General features: G+C 35.0%; 1 protein-coding gene across 1 annotated transcript; it reads left to right on the top strand.

The window, feature by feature from the left end:
- Nucleotides 1-3166: 3166 nt before the first annotated feature.
- Nucleotides 3167-13864, top strand: LOC127560851 (perilipin-3-like). Its single transcript, XM_051995749.1, has 7 exons — nucleotides 3167-3205; nucleotides 5011-5222; nucleotides 6461-6522; nucleotides 8201-8420; nucleotides 9058-9257; nucleotides 10231-10341; nucleotides 13377-13864. The coding sequence occupies exons 2-7, from the start codon at nucleotides 5084-5086 to the stop codon at nucleotides 13737-13739; spliced, it is 1095 nt and encodes a 364-aa protein (XP_051851709.1). The 5' UTR covers nucleotides 3167-3205; nucleotides 5011-5083; the 3' UTR covers nucleotides 13740-13864.
- Nucleotides 13865-20129: the final 6265 nt, after the last annotated feature.

The following is a 20129-nucleotide window of genomic DNA, read 5'->3' as shown; positions in this document are numbered from 1 at the left end:
CATGATAAACATCAGGCAAGGTATAAATTAGGGAAATGTATGCTCAGCAAGGATCCTCTCCCTTGAGATAGAACACATAGTCCTGTGGATGGTGCTCTCCTCCAGATAGGACTTTTTGGGGTTGACATTGTGCTAACGGCATCAAACCCCTGAACATTGAAGAGCCTCCTGGAAGAGATCTGTGTTCACTCAAAAGAGTTGGGCAGATCGAATGTTTTATATTTCAATGTTGATTATCCAGATCACAACATACATTTGGATGGACATCTTAAAGAATTTGCCCATCAATATGTATATATCTAAGACAGACAGTACAGATGGACAATGTTCTGGGTTCAGAGTTGTACCTCAGGGAAGAAAAGGCCTTTGGGAAATTGCAGTGCTCTTATACTGACCCAATGCAAAGTCCCATCTTTTTTTTTTAATACCAACATCCTACTGGTATTGCTATATGACATTAAAGCATAGACTACTGCTATCTCCAAGTAACTCAAAATGAATTTTTCAGATGACAACCAAAAAGGTCATAGTGGGTGTCCACAAACTATTACATATAACCAATGAGAAAAGGAGATAAACAGGTGGACAGTCATAAAAATCTACTGGTAACATGACTTTGAAATGTCTGGAGAAAGTGAAAAAGAGTATCTGTGACTAACTTATGGGAAGAGATGAGATGGACAAAAATGATACAAGATGGGTAGGCCTAGATATGTTGTAATCAAAACTGTTTGAGGAGACTTGTAACAAATGAGATCACAGATCCATTTCAGTATCTGAGTAGTTGACATTAATCTACCACACAATTCAGAAGTTCCTAGTTTTCAAATATCTCAGTATCTGTCAATATGTCTCAGAAGAATCAAATGATCCTCGGCCAACTTCCTTAATGTCACAAAAGAATATGAATTTCAGCTGAATGCCCAACTAAACTTTTTGGTAACATCACACAAATATAGTCCAGGATGAAAAATTAGGGAATACCTTTTACTTCAAAGTAAATGTTATACTGTATGTTTATATATATATGTATGTATGTATATTTATAGACAAAATACCATATGTATTAAATCTATGCACACATGTGTATATGTGTCTATATTTTTTTATCTTTCCAAATAGCTTTTGGTGAGAGAATATTTTCTCTTCCATTATGTCCAGCTTCATTCAGGTCTTAAATTATTATTATCAATATATGGAAACTTTCAGTTTTAGATTCTAATACAATCTATATAACTGGTCAACTCTTAAAAATTTCCTTCAAATGGCTTGTTGAAAAACCAGTTTATTTCATATATCACAAAAGAGCTACTCTATGTCACTTTGTCTCTGTTTTTTATCTCTAAAAATAGTCATAATAATAACTTCCCTACTTCATAATTATTATGTTCATACATGAGAATTTATAAAAAGCAATTTATAAGTCACAGCATGATACATAAATGTCAAATTTTATTATTCTAGTCTCAGCCAATATATTCTCTTTAATTAATGTTTATGATCTTGACAAAATTCCAAACTTCACCTCTTATCAGTTGATGGGGATTATAGGACTAGAAACTAATACACCTCATCACCAGTTGCTAAAAATTTGGTCATTATCTCTCTAGGTGACTCCAGATCCCTACCTTATTTCCTTCTTATCTTTCTTCTGAACTCTGATCCTATTATCACCAACTGCATAATGAACATATCAAACTGATTATTCTACATGGACCTCAATATACACTAAAATAGAACTCATTATCTTTCCCCCAGAGCTTAATACTTCAGAACTTTCTTAATTTTACTAAGAACACCACCATCTTTTATAGGTTGCACTTCTCCTTTCTTCTCTAGTCACAGTACTACAATTCTAGTTCAGGCCTTCAACATTTCTCATCTGTACTATTACAGTAGCATCCTAATTAGATTCATACCTTCCAACATCTCCTCTATATAATTCTCTACATAACTGAATTGCCAAAATTATTTTCCTAAAGCAAATATTTAACCATGTCACTTCCCAATTCAATAAATACTAGTGACTTCTTCTTATGACCCACAGGTTCAAATAGAAACTTCTCTGTCTGGTACTTAAAACCCTTCACTTCTTGGTTCCTACCTACCTTTCCAGAAGTATTATACTTTACTCCCTATACACATTCAGGATTTCAGATACTGTCCTCCTTATGCTTCCTCACCTGTCTGCCTTTCCACCGCGTGTTGCTCCAATCTGAAATATACTTACTCATTATTTATACCCCTAAAAATCCACATTAGCATCCAGGTCTAGCACCACACAGAATATTAGGCCAATCTTAATTTCCCTTCCAGCTTCAAATAACATCCCACAATGTTCTCTTATATTTATTTTACATAGATTTATTTGTATAAATATATACAACATAGTTTCCTATAGTTGAAAACATACACACACACCAGCATAGTTTCCCTTAACCTTTTTCATTTCAATAGTTTTCTATTATTTACTCAGAGATACTATTACAGCACCAATTTTTACCAAACCACATCAATGATAGGATGAATCACTTAGATAACAATGTAGATAGAGGAAACCATTGATCAAGAAGAGCTTACTAAGACAGATGGACCACCTGGCTGATCAGATCCTTATAGGAAAGGAAAGAAGAAAGGATCGTTAATCCTAGTGAAATTCCTCTTGACCTTATTATCCTTCTTTAGTTTTTTCATTCCCTATCCCCACAGTGTTGCACTTAATAAATGATTAGTAAGTGGATAAACTTGTAGCTTCTTATCTATCTCTTTATCTACACTTAAGTGAAATAGTCCTATTCTCCAAATGACTGTTTATAAGGTAAGAACACTATGAAAATCTTTTAAATTCCAATTTATTTATACATTAATAAAAATAATTCAACTAGGCTTATGAAGAAGATTATAAAAACGTGGAAGATAATTTTATTTTAAAAAACACATACTAAAAAATCAGAAAGGTTATGAAGTCAGTAAGAATTACAGGTGTGAGAATTAATGTAGAACCTTTCAAGTTAACTGACTCTTTCCTAATTCAGCCACCCACCTCATAGATATCATTGGCCACAGGAGTAGAAATTAATTTGGTGATTGTTTATTAGCTTCATCTGTCAATGTTAAAGGTTTGACTCCCATTCCCATCAAAGTGTATATATATAAGATAGCCAAACTAGCTTTTGTGGTTGTATCCTCAAAAGGTCGTCACTAGGTAAATGGGGTGAATGAGAGATGGTGTGCTGAGGGAGGGCTTGGGATTCAATATCGTGTGTTTTGGTGCAGATAGTGACAGAGACCAGCTAGTTCTGTCAGTCTATATTAGAGCTTTAGGCCTAGAGACTGCTACTAACAGTGTACTTTGATTCCATCTCTTCCTCTCCAAACTCCCTGTCCCAATTAGATGTGATGAAGGAAGATAATGATATGTAGACAGCTCTTAAGGGTTTGATCTTTATATATATTAAATTTGATCTTTACAACAACACCATGAAGTTGGTTCTACAGATGGGGAAATGGAGGTTAAGAGGTAACAAATTTTTTTCCTGGGAGAAAATCAATTCCTCCACTTGCCTTTATTTAAACTATGAAATTCAAGCATCTTAAGACTCTATCAGAAATAATCTCAGCTAACAAAAGTCTGATGTGACTTCCAGAGGATATGTCTTTGAACTGAATTTGGCAGCTTAGAAAACTGGGGAGTTGAGTGAAAATTGGTACTTATGAGCTAGTCTTTCAATTCTCCCCTTGTATTTCACAGAAGGAAAGTAAGATCTGATTTGGAAATGGTCTATACTAATATCAATTGCTTTGCAAATGAACTAAATTTCTAAAATGCTGGTGATGTCTAAGTGAAAAGAAAACATGGGAGTACACAATTTCTAATACTGGAGTAGATACAGGTCTTTTCCCTTTCAAGCTTGCCATCTCATTAATGGCATAAAAGAGCATCATTCTCATTACACTTGCTATAATTGTTCTTGTAACCTTTTCTTGATTTACTCCATCCTTGAACAAGCTCTAAACTGACCTCTTTCCTTACAGCACTCTTGAAAGTGAGCTGGTATTCCTCAGGATTATTTGCATCTTCAAATGACAAGGAAATGGCACTAATATATAAATTCATGTTAATTTGTTTTGTTTTGTTTTGTTTTTTTTGTATTACTATTTCAGACAAGGTAGAAGATTTCTTGGATTTGTGGGGGGGAAGAGAAGATTTCTTAATATGATTCTATGTGAATGTTTCCTTTTCTTTGGTCCCCAAAAAACTACTGTCAGACCACAAGTTACATATGGTGTCAGTTAACACTGTTATGCTCCTATATGACTGTAGGTTAAAAGGGGTGGTGAAATATGGAGGAGCAGGGAGGCTCTTCTCCTTAAGAAGCAAGTCCTAAAGAAGAGAGGGACAAAACTGATATTATATATTTCTTGGATATTGACAGGCTTCTTCCTCACCTTCCTGTTTTTGACTAGCACTTAAAAATAAGGCTTCATTTGTTCACATTTTTTGGATAGCTTGGATAATTTGCTCTGCTTTTTACATGTTAATTTCACTTGGTCCTCAATGGTCTGTGTGCTACTTAGTATTCCTCATCTTAACCAAATAACAAGATTGTTGCTTTTTTCTGCATTTTTCAGTTATGTTCAATTCTTTCATCCCATTTGAGATATTCTTGGCTGAAATCCTAAAATAGTTTTCCATTTTCTTCAGCTCATTTTACAGATAAGGTAATTAAGGTCAACTTAACTAGGATAAACTGTTAATCCAGTTGAGGATTGATTTTATACGGGTATTCCTGACTTTAGGTCTGGAACTCGATCCAACTGCACCATCTAAAAACTAAGTTCTTTAAAAGGTCTACAACCATGGCAGACCTCAACCTCAGGTGTTCTAACTCTTAATCATTATACTGTAAGGCAACGTGTGTTCTGCCAAGATGGAATTTCCCAGAGTACTTTTATCCAATAAAATGTGAAGTCTTGAGATTCATGTAATTAGTCATATTTTCCCTTTAGATTAGAATGTGAAGAAAAATTGTCTGGATATAGCATTAATCATAAAACTACTACTGGCCCAAAGGAGCTTTCCATGGATCATACATATGCTATTGGGAATAAGACTTTCCATATTTCAGGAACCACAACAAGTCCATCCCCAATGAAGAAGATTGTCTCTGATTTGATGCTAAGTGATGCAAAACATATTGTGGCTAAGCTGAATTCCAAAAGTAAGTTAACACTGCTTTGAATGGAAGTGGCCCTGATGAATTTAGTAAAAACTCTTGAATGAGGAGGTATTCCTGTTTACTGGCATATTTTAAATTGACCAAGTAAAATAGTACTGCCTGTTTAATGGGTTAAATCTTGAACTTGGAATTACAACATTTGCCTGGAATGCCTACAGCATTTGCTTTGTTTCACTAGAATGAAGTGGTATTATAGTATCGCTCTTGGTAACCCTAGAACCTCTGAGCTTTGACCCAGATTTAGTTGAAAGCTCTTATTTCCAACGTTGGGCCAAAATAACTGTTTTGATGTTGGAAATCAGTTGTTTTTTTTTTCCCCTCTCACCCTCAAGTTGATATAGCCTAGGATCCCTGTTCTCTGAGAGAAATAGTCACTCTCAAAGTGCTAGACCTAAATATATTAAAATATCAGGTTTCCTTTTGTTGGCAGTAATGATATAGTATTCTTTCCAAGATAATGACTATGACCTACAATATTCTAATCATATCAGAATTTCAGCTGGGACTTTAAGACCTTTGATTATGTTTATAGTGAATCTAAGGCTGGAGAATAGATCATTGTATTTGGATCTGGAAGGGGATCAGATCATCTCTCCTACCTCCTCTCCCTCTTTTTACAAGTTATTTGAGTTGAGCTCACAGAATAGGAAAGTGTTTCTCTAAGATCACATAGGTAGAAGATAGTAGAGCAGGAGTTGAACCCAATTCCTCTGATTCCAAATGCAATGTCCTTTCTAACATAGCATGATACTTTAGAATACATATTTGTATGTGTTCCAAATAATAGAAAGTAAAAAACAGATGCCTTAAAATAGCACTGAGTTGAGATCCTGAATATGGAGTTATTGCTATAAATAACCTAAAGAGGTTATTATTAAATTATTAATTTAATATATTTTATTATTATAAATTATTAAATTAATAATGTAATATCATTTATTATTATACTTATTTATTATTGAATTATTAAACATCTTAATGGTAAAAACTTTAGAATAATCAACCTTTGAATTCAAGGTAGTCATTTCTTTTGTAATAGAAACTTCTTTTGAACTTATCTTCTTTTAAGACAGAAGGAAATTACAGGGGTAATTTCTTTGTTCTTGTCCCAAAGACTTGTTACTATTGGTACTAAGCTTATCTTATTGGAGGCTATGACCATCAAGACCTTTGGTTTTTTGGGTTTTTTTTTTTTTAACTAATAATGCCATTATTTTCAGTTTCAAGTGAGTCAATCAAAGAAGAAAGAATGAGCACGCCACAGGAACCAGTACAACAGGAGGTAATTTCTACTAACAGTTTAAGCTAATTCTTTTTCTCCTATGATAACAGTCCAATCCTGGGCCTAATATCTCAAATGTCTTAATTTATAGAATCCTATTAGAGCTTGGCATTATAAGAAAGAACTAAGAAAACTTACATGTGTTGAACATAGTCCATAGTGGCCTTTTACAGGCTTTCTACTAGATATAGCCTGAACTTCTAAACATTTAAACTATTTTCTTTTAAATTCAAGTGTGGATTCAAGAGTTTGCATTTATAAGTAATCAGAGAGAGTGGAGAAGGAATCTATATAAATTCCTTTTCTCCTCTCCTTCCTCCCCCCAGAGGTTAAGTGACTTACCCAGGGTCACAAAGCTAGGAAGTGTTTTGTCTGGCTGTCCTGACTTCAGGGCTGGTGCTCTATCTACTGTTCCACCTAGCTATCCCCAAATTCCCCCCCCCCTTTTTTTTAAATTGAGTTTTTGAAGGGGAACTAATTTGCCTATATAAATAGTATCTATACCAAAGATGGAAAACTAAGGGCAAAGTAAAGAGCCTGTGAAAAGATTATATAAAAGAATGAATACATAACCAAAGCTAACAGATAAAAAAATAATACACTTGAATCTGGTATAAAATCTAGGGAGTGTTCAACCTATGCATTATCCATAGGCAAAACATACTGACAAGATAAATCTGCGTAACAAGTAAAATATCAAGTTTTCTTTCATAAAGGGGAGTCCACAGCTTGTCCTTGGTAATAATTGACCAAAACATTCAAATCTGTTTTGGGGAGGGTTACAGAGAAAATGAAGTTAGCATTTATTAAGTAACTATATGTGTGACCAGGTGATTTTTACAAATAATACCCCATCTGAGCCTCACAAAAACCAGTGAAGTAGGTGATGTTTTGTGTTTTGTGTTTTGTGTTTTGTGTTTTGTGTTTTGTGTTTTGTGTTTTGTGTTTTGTGTTTTGTGTTTTGTGTGTTTTGTGTTTTGTGTTTTGTGTTTTGTGTTTTGTGTTTTGTGTTTTGTGTTTGTTTTGTGTTTTGTGTTTTGTGTTTTGTGTTTTGTGTTTTGTGTTTTGTGTTTTGTGTTTTGTGTTTTGTGTTTTGTGTTTTGTGTTTTGTGTTTTGTGTTTTGTGTTTTGTGTTTTGTGTTTTGTGTTTTGTGTTTTTTTTTATCCTCATTTGAGGGAACTCAAAGTCTTCTGACTTCAGGCTTAGACACCCAGCTGCATCGACAAGAAAAAATAATTACAAGCAAAGGCACCAACAAGATCATGAAGGACCAGCTAGTTCTTTCTACCAAAGAAGGGAGGGTTCTTTCAAAAGGAATAGTGCTTTGTTCCTGCTGCCCCTTTATCAGTTTCAAATGGCATTGCCCACACTGCCACCCTATCTGGAGTCTCTTCTACTCCTCTCACCCCAAACTTATTCTTCCCTTTTCCCTGAATACCATGTTTCTCTAACATCACCACCAAACCTAAGTTTTCATAATAGATTTACCTTAGTTTGTCTTTTTTTGGCTACCATCTAATATCTACTTCCATACTTAGTCTAATCTGAACTCTTTTCTTTGCCTTTGGTTAAAACATAATATGTACTAATACATGTTTGAGATCTGAGAAGCTACAAAGCAGAATGGTAACAAAGCATGTTAAGAGCCTAAAAAAATCATAAATTTTTGTTTTTTAGAAACCGTATTCATATAAAGAGACTATATTTGACAAGACCCAATCATCAAAAGAAATTGATTCGTTAATGAATACCAGTAATGGTGCCTTGAACAAGGAAGATGACAAAAGCCATGCGTCTGAGGAAGAGAGACTCCTAACTGAAATCCAAGAGGAGAAAAGAACACTAGAAGAATTAAAAGGGGCTATTGATAAATACCTTCCACTCTCACTGAATATGGGTCAGTGACTATAAAACTAGATATAATTCTTTTATTCTCCCTTATTTAGTACTGTACTAAAATGTACAATAATCTGTCTAATTCCTATTTAGACCACTTCCTGATATAACCCCTGACTTAGTCATCTAGTTTCTTTTAAATATAAAGATGCTACTAATCCCTGGCATATAAGTTTGTTTAAGAGTGTAACAGACTTATAACTGTTATATATTTAGTTCTAAGAATATGGTCCTGTTGTATGATTCTACTGCCCATGCCTTTTTTCAAGGAAAACTGAAAGTCCTTATGCATTTGGTCATGTAGGCATAGTTCAACTTTCTTCACAATAGAAAGAAAGGGAATATCCTATGGATTGTCAAAGTATCTAAAATGGGCTCACTATTGGTCCTTAACTCCTTCGAATTTTAGTGCTTTCCCTCAGTTATGTTTTACCTTACATATACCTTGCTTTGCAATTTTTTTTTGTTGTTGTTTCTCCCATTAGATAGTTTCTCCCCATTAGGATCTTACAATTTTTTGCTGTCTCTTGTACCCCAGTCCTTAGCATAGTCCCTGGCACAGTAGGTGCTTAGTAAATGTTTAATAATTTAAGTGTGCTATTCTAATAGGATTATTGTTCTTTAAAATTTTAATATAGCTAATATCCCAGAATCTTCAAAGGAAGACGAAGATTATTATGGAGAAGATTCTGGAAAAGACGAAGACTGTTTCATATTGCCAGGTTCTCTGCCAAGCAATCTTCAGCCACAGACATATAAGACTCTTAAAGAAAATATCAGAAGTGCTAGGAACAACATTAGAAAATTCTTGTACCAGCTCTATGAAACAATTGAATTGGTAAGATTTTCTATGCGGTTACTTCTAAAACCAGTCAGTTCTTTCCTAACAGTATGTTAGACTCTAGGTGGGAGACTACCTGTCATAAAGCCATGTACTCAACCAATACCTCTGAATATAGGAACCATTTGATAAGTAGGTCCCTCTCCAACTGCTGTTTTATGATCTAGTAAAGAACCACCCATCCATTATTTCTCAAGACAGCTCAGTGTTAGGGCACTCTCATCACTAGTAAATTGCCCCCTTCCCTCCCCAACACCTTTCACATAATTCCTTTGTATAACCTAAACCTGCCTTTGGCTGCTCGGGTTCTCCTGAACCCTCCTCCACTTTACCACTAGGCTCAGCCCCTCATCTTTCCTACTAGGAACAATAGGAAAAAAATCCAACCTCTTGCCATTAATTCATTAAATTATTGAAGATGGCTATCATCACCCTGCCTTAAAATTTCCTACTCTAAACATTGTTCATCTGACGTGATCTTAATGCCTCTCAACATTCTGAATGTATTTGAAGATCACCATTAATATAAAAGAACAATGTCCAGCACTGATCATATTAGAAAGATTTAGCTCTGATCAGAATTTATGCCCTATGTCGGGGATGTTGCCTCTCACTGTTGCCTGAAATTATACAAGCTTTGGTTACTATTGAATTTAGGTGTTAAGCTCACTGGCAAGTCATTACTTTGCTAGAAGTAGCAAGATAGATCAGAAAGTGCAGGGGTGGTTGTATGTGGGTCATGAGGGATGTTAAAGCAGTAGAAGCAAGCTCATTTTTAGATCCTGTTTAACTGTAAGCCTTTCCATTATAATTATCTTTCTATATGGCCTATATATGAGGCTATCTTCTAATTACATGGAAGGAATTATATATTTGACTCCTTGAATAATTCATCATCTTCGATTCTGAAGAACAGCATCCATAAGGTAGAAATATATATTTAAGCTTTCTAAATGCTTTGTTCCATCAGACTTATCAAAGCATGCAAGATTCTGGGGATCAGAAGAATTGCCATAAGGCACTATTTGAGCTGTGGATCGAGTGGAGCAAGAGCCAATCTGAAAATGCTGATGATACACAGGTATTGGTTTTATAGACACATGGGACATTAATGTCACAATATTCATCCCCCTCTCTTCTTTCCCTCAACTATAATAGGTCTTTTTTTTGCTTCTTCATGTGATATTAATTTACCCCATTTTACCTCCATTTTCATCCTTCCAGTACAATCTCCTTTCTACCCCTAGTTTCTTTTGTATATTATGACAGTAAAGTCAAATTATACCTTTATTCTCTAAATATACCCCTAACATAGATACAGTTCTCAAGAGTTAAGCATATTGTCTTCCTATGTAGGATGTAAACATTTTAACCTTTAAAAAAACTTTTTTTTCTTTCTTTTTGTACTTCTTTTGAGTTCTGTATTTGAAGGTTAAATTTTCTGTTCTCCAGTCTTTTCATCAAAAATAAATGAAAATCCCCTATTTCATTGAATATTCATTTTTCTCCCTGAAAGATAACTTAATTTTGCTGGACAAGATTCTTGGCTACAGTCCAAGCTCCTTTGCCCTCTTTGATCTTTTAAAGTGGAAGCTACTAAGTTCTGAGTAATCATGTTTGTGGCTCCTTGATATTTGAATTTTTTCTGGCTGGTTGTAGTATTTTCTCCTTGAGCTGATAATTCTGAAGTTTAGCTACAATATTCCTTGGAGTTTTCATTTTGGGGTATCTTTCAGAGGGTGATAGGTGGATTTTTTTCAATGACTATTTTACCCTTCTAGGGTAAACTGGGGGCAGGAGGGGTGTAAGCAAGTAGTGAGGGGAAAAAAGAGGAGGAAGAAAAAACACCTAGAAAAATAGAAAATGAACTATTAAAAAATTCTACAAGAAACCATGGAAAGTTCCCAAGTAAGAATTTGACAGATTTCTGCTTCAGAAAGATTTCTCTGGTTAACTTGTGAAAAATGATCACAAGAAAAATAAGGTCAGGAATCACAAGAAGCTATCATAATAGTCTGAGTGAGGCAACAAAACTCTGAACCAAAGTGGAAACCACGTGAATAGAAAAAAATGAAAAAAATATAGAATCCATAAGACTCAACAAGTAGTTATAAAGGTAGGGGGAGAATGAGGAATTAAGGTTAATGTAAGGCTGAAAACTAAGGTTAACTAGAAGAGTAATATTTGCTACCATATAAGTCCTTAAACAAATATGTAATTTTAATAGAAAATACAAGAGATTTAAGATGAATTCGTAGACAATATAGTGTGTACCTAATAAACATAAAAAGCTGTTATAGTACCTTTTTAAGTGATTTTCTTTAAAACTCAAGGGTTTAAGGAACCTATACATATCATAGGCCTTAGTTACTATCCTAACTAGAGGTAACTGTAACAAACAAGTTGCGGGGCATGAAGGAAAAAAATGGCACTGTGCTCTTAAGAGTTCAAGGTAACTTAAGAATCCTGAAACCTCAACACTAATAGAACTTTAATGTACAAGTTACTGGTAATTAACTATCTTAGCTCTTCTGAACCTTTTATCTGAAATTTCAATAGACAAATACTCTTTGTAGGCATACCTGTGATTTATATCAGGATAGTTACTCATGGCTTCTGTAGACTTCATAGGTATTAGGAATACAAAAATATAACACAAGTTTTAAGATTAATCAGGGAAGATTTCATAAAGGATAGTAACTTCTACTAGACCTGAAAGGGTAAATTGAGCAGGGGAAAGAAAGTAATCCTCAATATAATGACTTGAAAGATACTGAGATGTTGGTATTATCTAAGCAGCTGGATTATGACTTTAAAATTCAGTAATTTTGTAATTTAGCGGTGGAGGAAGTATCAGAAGACCAAATGTACCTCTGAAGGAAAACTGTATTTATGTTCTGAAGAGGTATCCCAGGTGTAAGGCATCTTTCTGATCCTGAACAAGCATAGGTTCCTGAAGCCAAATGGATTATGTGATGGGAAGAAAATGCCTCAAAAGAGAAATTTGACCTCCACAGAACCCTCAGAGCCCAAAGCAAAGGAGGAAGATAGCAAATAGCTGATATTAAGAGCAGGTAGAAATAGGATATCAACACCTGAAGCCTAGCACTTATCACATCATGCTAGTTCTAGCTATCCATCAGAACAGTACATTAAGAAACATTAAGAAAAGTAACTAGGTGATACAGTGGATAGAGCACAGCCCCTAGAGTCAAGAAAGCTGGATTCAAATCCATCCTCAAATACTAACTAGCTGGATGATCCTGGTCAAGCCTAATTGCCACCAACCTTCCCCTCCCCCAAAAACAAAAACAAAAACAAACAAAAAAAAAAAAACTTTGGTTTTGCTGTAAAGGAAAGAAGACTAAGAAAATCATTTGGGGGATGAAGTGGGTATTGATATAGTCTAGCTGACAAGGTACTAAAGCAGGATAATAGAATAAAAAGATCCTTGTCTGATTTTTGGAAACTGCTTTTTCCTTTTGCTGTATTTTTTTCCCCCAATCCTAAAATGACTTTTGAACCTGAGTGACTAAAGGAATGGTGTTATTATTATAACAGGAATGTTAACCTAAAAAAGTTCTTTGGCAAAAATTTTAGAATTCATCTAATTTATTTTTGCAGATGAGGATTGAGGTACAAACTTTCTTGCCCACAGTTGCATAAGGAGTAAATAAGAGTAGAAATTTAAATGGAGTCCGATTCTCCCCAGGACTTTTTTTTAAAATGTTAACTATTTCTAATTGCATACTAGATATGTGTACACATGTATACATCTTAATCTACATAAAAAGCAATGAAAGAGGTGGTAGAAGGCTAAGGACACTATTAATGGCTCCATTTTCAGAAATCTAAAATTTATGTTAGATATATAGGACTGCTTGCCATCTAGGGGAGGGGGTGGAGGGAGGGAGGGGAAAAATCTGAACAGAAGCAAGTGCAAGGAATAATGTTGTAAAAAAAAAAAATTACCCTGGCATGGATTCTGTCAATATAAAGTTATTATAAAATAAAATATTAAATATGTATGTGTGTATTTATATATATATATATATATATATATATATCATAAAAATAAAATTTGTTAGAATGATTAATAATTATAATCTTTTGCAGCTCCTGGAAACCCGGACTCTGGGTATGTCCAGTAACATTGCCCTAAAATTACATTCTGCCTTCATGGACCTCATGCCAAAAATCCAAGGTCTCCCAAACAGCCTACAAGACAAGCTCCAACAAGCCTGTTTTGATATGCAGGATCTTCATACCACTTTTGCCATAAGTAATGGGTTTGGTGATCTAGACAAACGTCATCTAATCCAGAGCCAGTTTAAATTGACCCAAGCCCAGAAAAATATAGAAGAATTGTTTTGTTTCTTAGAAGATGATATGCCTTCTGGTTGGATTATAGGACCAATTTCTCCCTCTGAATATCCCTTGCTAGAAGGGGTAACACTCCCTAAAGAAAAAGAATCCTGAATTGTGGTATGCAATCGGGCTGATAGTTTGCCAGGAATCTGGAAGTATCTTGTGATAGTTTATGGTTAATAACTATACTCTGTATACTTCTTGAATTATGCAAATAAAATTGCATTGAAAACTAATTCTACTTTTTGGGGTTATTTAAATATAAAATAAGAGGATATATTATAGATTTGGAGCAGCTGGGGATAGAGCACAGAGCCTAAGTCAGGATGACCCAAATATGATCTCAGAATGTGACATTCTGTAGGTCACTTAACCCTTATTTCAGTTTTCCCCCTTCTGTAAAATGAGGATAACTATTTACTTAGGGTTGGAGGATCAAGTGAAAGAATATTGGTAAAGTGCTTAGCATAGTGCTGAGCACACAGATTTTTTTTCCACCCCTTGGGGGCCCATTCATGGCCATCAACTTCCAAGTTCTGGACTACAATATCTCCCTTGAAGGAGGAACATCAGGATGGAGAAAAATCCAAAGGCCCTTGATACAAAGTGACATCTCCATTTTGGAGATAATAAGAATAGCTCTTGAAGGTTTTAGTTTAGGGCAAAGGTATTATTAGTTCAGTGTGGCTTCTTTTCTCTGCAGCCCTAGAAAGCTTAAATCGCGGATTCTGAATCTAAACTTCTCTCAGCCCCTAACTCCTAGATTGATTACCAAACTAAGGGTACCCAAATTAAGACTGTATCCTTAATCTCCAGTCAATTGAATATCATAATTAATTATCCATAAGTTCCTTCTCTATTTTATCCTATTCACATAATGAACAAATCAGGACAATTAATATTTTTTTAGTAACCCACTTCATAAAGTAGCCAAAAATGAAAATGGCGGAGACACTAAGGCTAGGAAGCATACAAGAAAGCACCAAAATAGAGAATAAGTAAAATTCATCACTGTCCCAGAAGTTTCTCTCGCTCTCCAAAACTGAACAGCACTTTTGTGTTCTAGGGCTTAAAGCTTACTAGTCAGCTATTCCCTTCTCTAACTCACCACCCCACCCCCCTTTTCCCTTTCCTGAAAGATTAAAAAAAACTCGCTGAAATGGAAAAGTATCCAAATCCAGATCCCAGAATCTCAGGCAAGAAAAGAAATAAAATTCCTAGGATCTTTATTGATTTTTGGCTGCTTTGCAAGATACCTAGCAACATAGGTAATATCATAAAGGATAGTCATCAGTTAATCAATGAGATTATCATCAAAGAATTGATTCTGGGCAAGCTGTGGTAAAGTGTAAAGAATTATTGACTTGGCTTTCCCACCTCCACCCCATTTCTTCCTGCTGCTTCCAAAGATGAAGTGTCAGTCCCCTCACAGCATGAGCTCTAAGAAGGTATGACACCTTCCTCCTGCCCTTTTGTCCCAGCTCCAACAAATGAGCTTGGGGTCTCTTCTGTGTTCACTCTGTTTCAGGTACAGTGATAAAGCCACACCAGATCTGAGTCACATTGGCAACAGTCTATGTCCCAAACTCTTCTGAGAACTTCAGTGCAACATGACCTAAGTTGAGAAGTCAGTTTTCTTTACCTGTCTTTATTTTGGCTTTTTGGGTTGGAAAAAAGTCCTTTAAATCAAAGTAATACAGCTATTTGGTAAATTCTATACAACACTTATTTTCTTGAAACTTCAAAATTTGATGTTGGGTAATGTAAAAACATTGATTACCCTGGTCCTTGATACCTTAATGCAACTGTGCCCCATTTTACATCCTCCAGGGTTCTCCAGTACCCTTGATGAGATTATGTCTAAGCTTTCTGCAGATGGCTTCAGCCCTCAGTGATGGTGTTCCTCCAAGCGTGTGTAAATGTGTATTGTTGAGGTAGCTCCCCTATACATATTTTCACTTAACCACTGTCATATTAGCTTTCATAAAGAATAATTTACTTCAAAGGAATAATCACAAATATATGAACTTTATAACATTTGAGAAGAATAATTCTCCCTCCCTCATACACATCAATTTCTGGAGAATAGAAGGAGATTAAGTTCACAGTTCAATTCCTATATAGCACAGACCCACTTTCAGTTTAAAATCCGTTTTGGTCTTAAGCATCTTGGCTCCTCATTTTTTCCCTGGCAGGCTGGCTAGATGCAACATCCCACCTGGAATCCTGGCACCATAGTTTGAACTCTAACTCAGTGGGTATCCCTACTGGAACTTTTAATTTGATGCAGGATTTAAAAAAAGAACCACTTTGCCAATTTGAAACAACAAATTTTAAATGAGGAAATGTGTAAGGGATCTGAGGATGCACAGATGGAGGATGCACAGATGAAGGTACCATGATTCCAGAACTTCTCTAGCACAAGGAGATCCCTCCTTTGATTGATTTCCCAGCCAGAAGAGGCTGCAACTTTAAATATGGCTGGATTGGATAATTTCTTTCCTGCTACTTTTAGAGGCTAATGATCACACATTCACCCATAAAATGACCCCCAAACCATCTCCATCCCTCTCTTTTTGTCCTCAATTTCAGATGCCAATGTCTGTCATGACAGACTTGAAGCCAAAACCGCAGGTGGGACAGTACAGTTAGCCAGCTCAGCAGAAAAACCTTTAAATGTCAGGGTGCCAGAATTTAGTTTCTAGGAAATTTAGATCTAGAATTTAGGACTATGCTATAGAAGAACTGAACTAAACTATGAACCTAATTCCCTTCTTGCCCCACTACTTGCTCCCGTGGTCCCCCACTGAGATGGTACAAGGTATGAGGATAAAACTTATTTTGTTTTGTTTGTTTTTTGGGGGAGCAGTTGCAGTCTACTTGATATTATGCCTTTGAAGTACATAGCTTTGTAAACTTTTTTTTTTCATTTTAGACTTGAAATCAAGGCTTTGATTCTAGGTCTGTCAAACATTTATTAGTTTGAATGACTAGTAAACCATTTGCTTGATCTCTCAGTCTATAAAAGAGTGGACTAGACACTCTATATTGTTTCTTCTGTCTCTTACACAGTATTGTTGTAATTTGTATGTTTCTTCTGTCTCTTACACAGTATTGCTGTAATTTGTATGCTCTGGTAAAAGACATGATTACTTGTCTTTTGTCCCTGGAGGATGTAAAATGGGGCATAGTTGCATTAAGGTATCAAGGACCAGGGTAATCAGTGTTTTTACATTACCCGACATCAAATTTTGAAGTTTCAAGAAAATAAATGTTGTATAGAATTTACCAAATAGCTGTATTACTTTGATTTAAAGGACTTTTTTCCAACCAAAAAAGCCAAAGCAACCAAAGGAAGTAAGCTTCTAGAGACCAGTTGACCAGTTTTCATAATAATGATCAGGAAGTATATTCTGGAAGCCAAATAAAAAAATGGTCTTTCTCAGTTATGGGGCAAGGATTGGATTTCTTCAGGCCCTAAAATTGGGAATTCTGAAGTACAGATCCTAAACTTTTTATAATCTAAAACCCAATAACACTTATTTGTGGGGTAGGGAAATGGGATATATGAACCAAAATGCCATTATTGATTTTGCCAAAATGAACCTGTCAGCTAGAAATAGGGGATGATAATAAGCATTTACATAGTGCCTACTATGCACTAGGTATTGTATGAGAACCCAAGAAACCAGTCCAGACAAAATTAGAAGTTAAGGACTAGAATTGCAATAATAAAGTAAAATCAAAATTGAAGCACAATAAACCCATGTTTTTATTTACCACATTAGCTGTAACTTGTTACATTTCCTTTATTTTAAAACACAAGTTACCCTATACTGCTTAATGGTTATCTGTTAAATTCTTTAAAATTTATGTACTTTTATTAGGGACACAGAAAGGGAGTAAGGGAAAAATGCTGGTTCTGCCCCACAGTATAAATTGGGCCATGGAAACTCAGGCTAGAAGGGTAATGACAATGAGAAACTAGTAGAGAGTCATGCTTAATTATTATAGTGTGGTAATTATAACTAAATGGTATGAGTAAGTATAATTAAAAGCTAGGAATACAGGGATAATGGAGTACTATGGATCTAGGGAACCATAAAATTACTATTCTTGGTACTATAAAAGAAGAAAAGTCAAATCTATATGATTTGGGCCTAGGAAACTTTGACTTAAGTTTCAATGTCAGTTCAGCAAAGTTCCTAAGAAAAGCAGAATTTTTAGTTTCCTAATTTGGCAGAGCTATAAATCAGGTTGTTTGTAAGCATCATTTAATAAGTGGTTTCCTTCTCAAGACAGTTTTGACTCAGACGTGACCCAGGCATCCATAACAGACACACAGATATTCAGGACTCCTCTTTTCCCCAGCATACTTACTCACTAAACTCCCCACCTTTTGGCAAACAACCCCTTGAAGGTTCCAGGCTCTGAAGCAGTAGTTAAGAGTCCAGTAGTCCTTTCATTTCAATGTCCAGTAACACAGAATTGAACAGAAATGGATGAGTTTCAATCAACATTACATATATGACCCCTGCAATAGCAACCTATTTCACTTTCTGCCTCAAATCTCTCTCCCTTCAATCTAACTTACGTCCAAGCTGCCAAAGTAATATTTCTAAAGCCTAAGTCTTTGTTACTTCCCTGCTGAATAAACTAAACTCCAGGAACTCCTTATTACTTATAAGATAAAATAGTGGACTTTTATACTATAATTCTAAAGCCTTTTACAAGCTTGCATTTAACACTGCCTCTGGGCTGCTCTCCTACTTCATCCTTATAGATTGGGTTCTGAGAAGGATAAATGCTACAACATGTGATAGAGGTAATTCTGTGGGTGAAAACTCTGTAACTCATAAGCTGCCACTAAGTGTACATCCCATCAACAATCCAATTATCTGTTAGCAAAGACTAAGAAAACATATACTAAGAAAGCATAGCAAGACCAATATTTATAAAACATTCCTCTTCATAAACCTGGGATCCACTTTCCCATAAATAAGCATGCCATGTCCTTGGGAAGAGTGGGCAGTAGTAGGGAAGGACACCTTTTTGGAAGGGAAGGTGTGGCAAAGGCAACTCAAAACTCCTGCAACTACAAGACCTAAAATTATGAGATTCTACATGGTCTCCTTAGGAACAGAGTTGGCTACTAGAAATTCCATTTCTCAAAGTTGCTTCCTCCCTTGCATAATTGTATCCATGATTCTCTTGAATACATTACTGTTTTCCAACTAGATGTAACATGGGGGCTGGGAAGGCTGGTAGTGATAAAGGAAGAGGGAAGGGAAAATAATTCCCAGGTCTTATTCCACATCTCTGAGATTTGATTGCTGCTGTTTAATGGTTTAGCTGTTTCAAATTTCTATAGGTATATGATTAATTTGCTTGCTTTACTAACCATGTTTTTTTTTATTTTTTATGAATTAACAATTCAGAAAGCATCTATTAAGCAACCACAGTATTACAGGAACTTTATCAGTCAAAGATTTCTTTTTTTTTAATATTTTGTATTTTATTTTCCCCAGTTACATATAAAAACAATTTTAACATTTTAAACATATTTTTTAACATTTATTTTCAAAACTTTCCAGATCCTCCCCCCTTCTCCCTTCCCAACCTTCATCACTGAGAATGCAAACAATTCAATATAGGTTATACATGTGTAGTCCTGCAAAACACTTCCATAATAGTCATGTTGTGGAAAAAAACATAGACAAGAAAGAAAACAGACAAAAAAAAAAAAAAACAAAACAAGAAAAACAAAAGGTAAAAAAAAAAAAAAAATAGTATGTTTCAGTCTACATTCAGACATCATCAGTTCAAGGAAGATTTCTTTAGCACTTAACTCTATCAGACATTGTGCTAACTAAGCATTACATACAAAGAAAAGATAGTCTCCCCCACCTCCAAGGAGCTCACAATCTAATGGGAAAGAATACATATAAACAACTCTGTACAACCAAGATATGTATAGAATAAATTGAAGGTAATCAAGAGAGAATTAGAGAGAGAATTATCATGCTTTAGGAAAACATAATTTTTTTATTATTATAGCTTTTTATTGACAAAATATATGCATGGATAATTTTTCAACATTGACCCTTGCAAACACTTGCAAAAAAATTCCAACTTTTCCCTTCACCTCCTCCCCTAGATGGCAGACAGTTCCATACATGTTAAACATGTTAAAGTATATGTTAAATATAATATGTGTGTATATATTTTATACAGTTCTCTTGTTGCATAAGAAAAATCAGATTTAGAAAGGTAAAAATAATCTGGGAAGAAAAACAAATATGCAAGCAAACAACAGAAAGAATGCAAATGCTGTATTGTGGTCCACACTCATTTCCCAGTGTTCTTTCACTGGGTATAGCTGGTTCTGTTCATCATTGATCAATTGGAACTGAATTGGATCCTCTCATTGCTGAAGATAGCCATTTCCATCAGCATTGATCCTCATATAGTATTGTTGAAGTATATAATGATTTCCTGGTT

This window comes from Antechinus flavipes, chromosome 1, assembly GCF_016432865.1.
Source record: "Antechinus flavipes isolate AdamAnt ecotype Samford, QLD, Australia chromosome 1, AdamAnt_v2, whole genome shotgun sequence".
NCBI classification, from domain to species: domain Eukaryota; kingdom Metazoa; phylum Chordata; class Mammalia; order Dasyuromorphia; family Dasyuridae; genus Antechinus; species Antechinus flavipes.
The sequence above is the reverse complement of the archived record's forward strand: the minus strand, read 5'-3'. Positions and strand labels throughout refer to the sequence as shown.

Bases quoted from the DNA above. Each gene is read 5' to 3' on its own strand.
- LOC127560851 (XM_051995749.1), top strand. From the start codon at position 5,084: ATGGATCATACATATGCTATTGGGAATAAGACTTTCCATATTTCAGGA. The intron at 5,223-6,460 runs GTAAGTTAACAC...CATTATTTTCAG, and splicing joins GGCTAAGCTGAATTCCAAAA to TTTCAAGTGAGTCAATCAAA. The intron at 10,342-13,376 runs GTATTGGTTTTA...AATCTTTTGCAG, and splicing joins AAAATGCTGATGATACACAG to CTCCTGGAAACCCGGACTCT.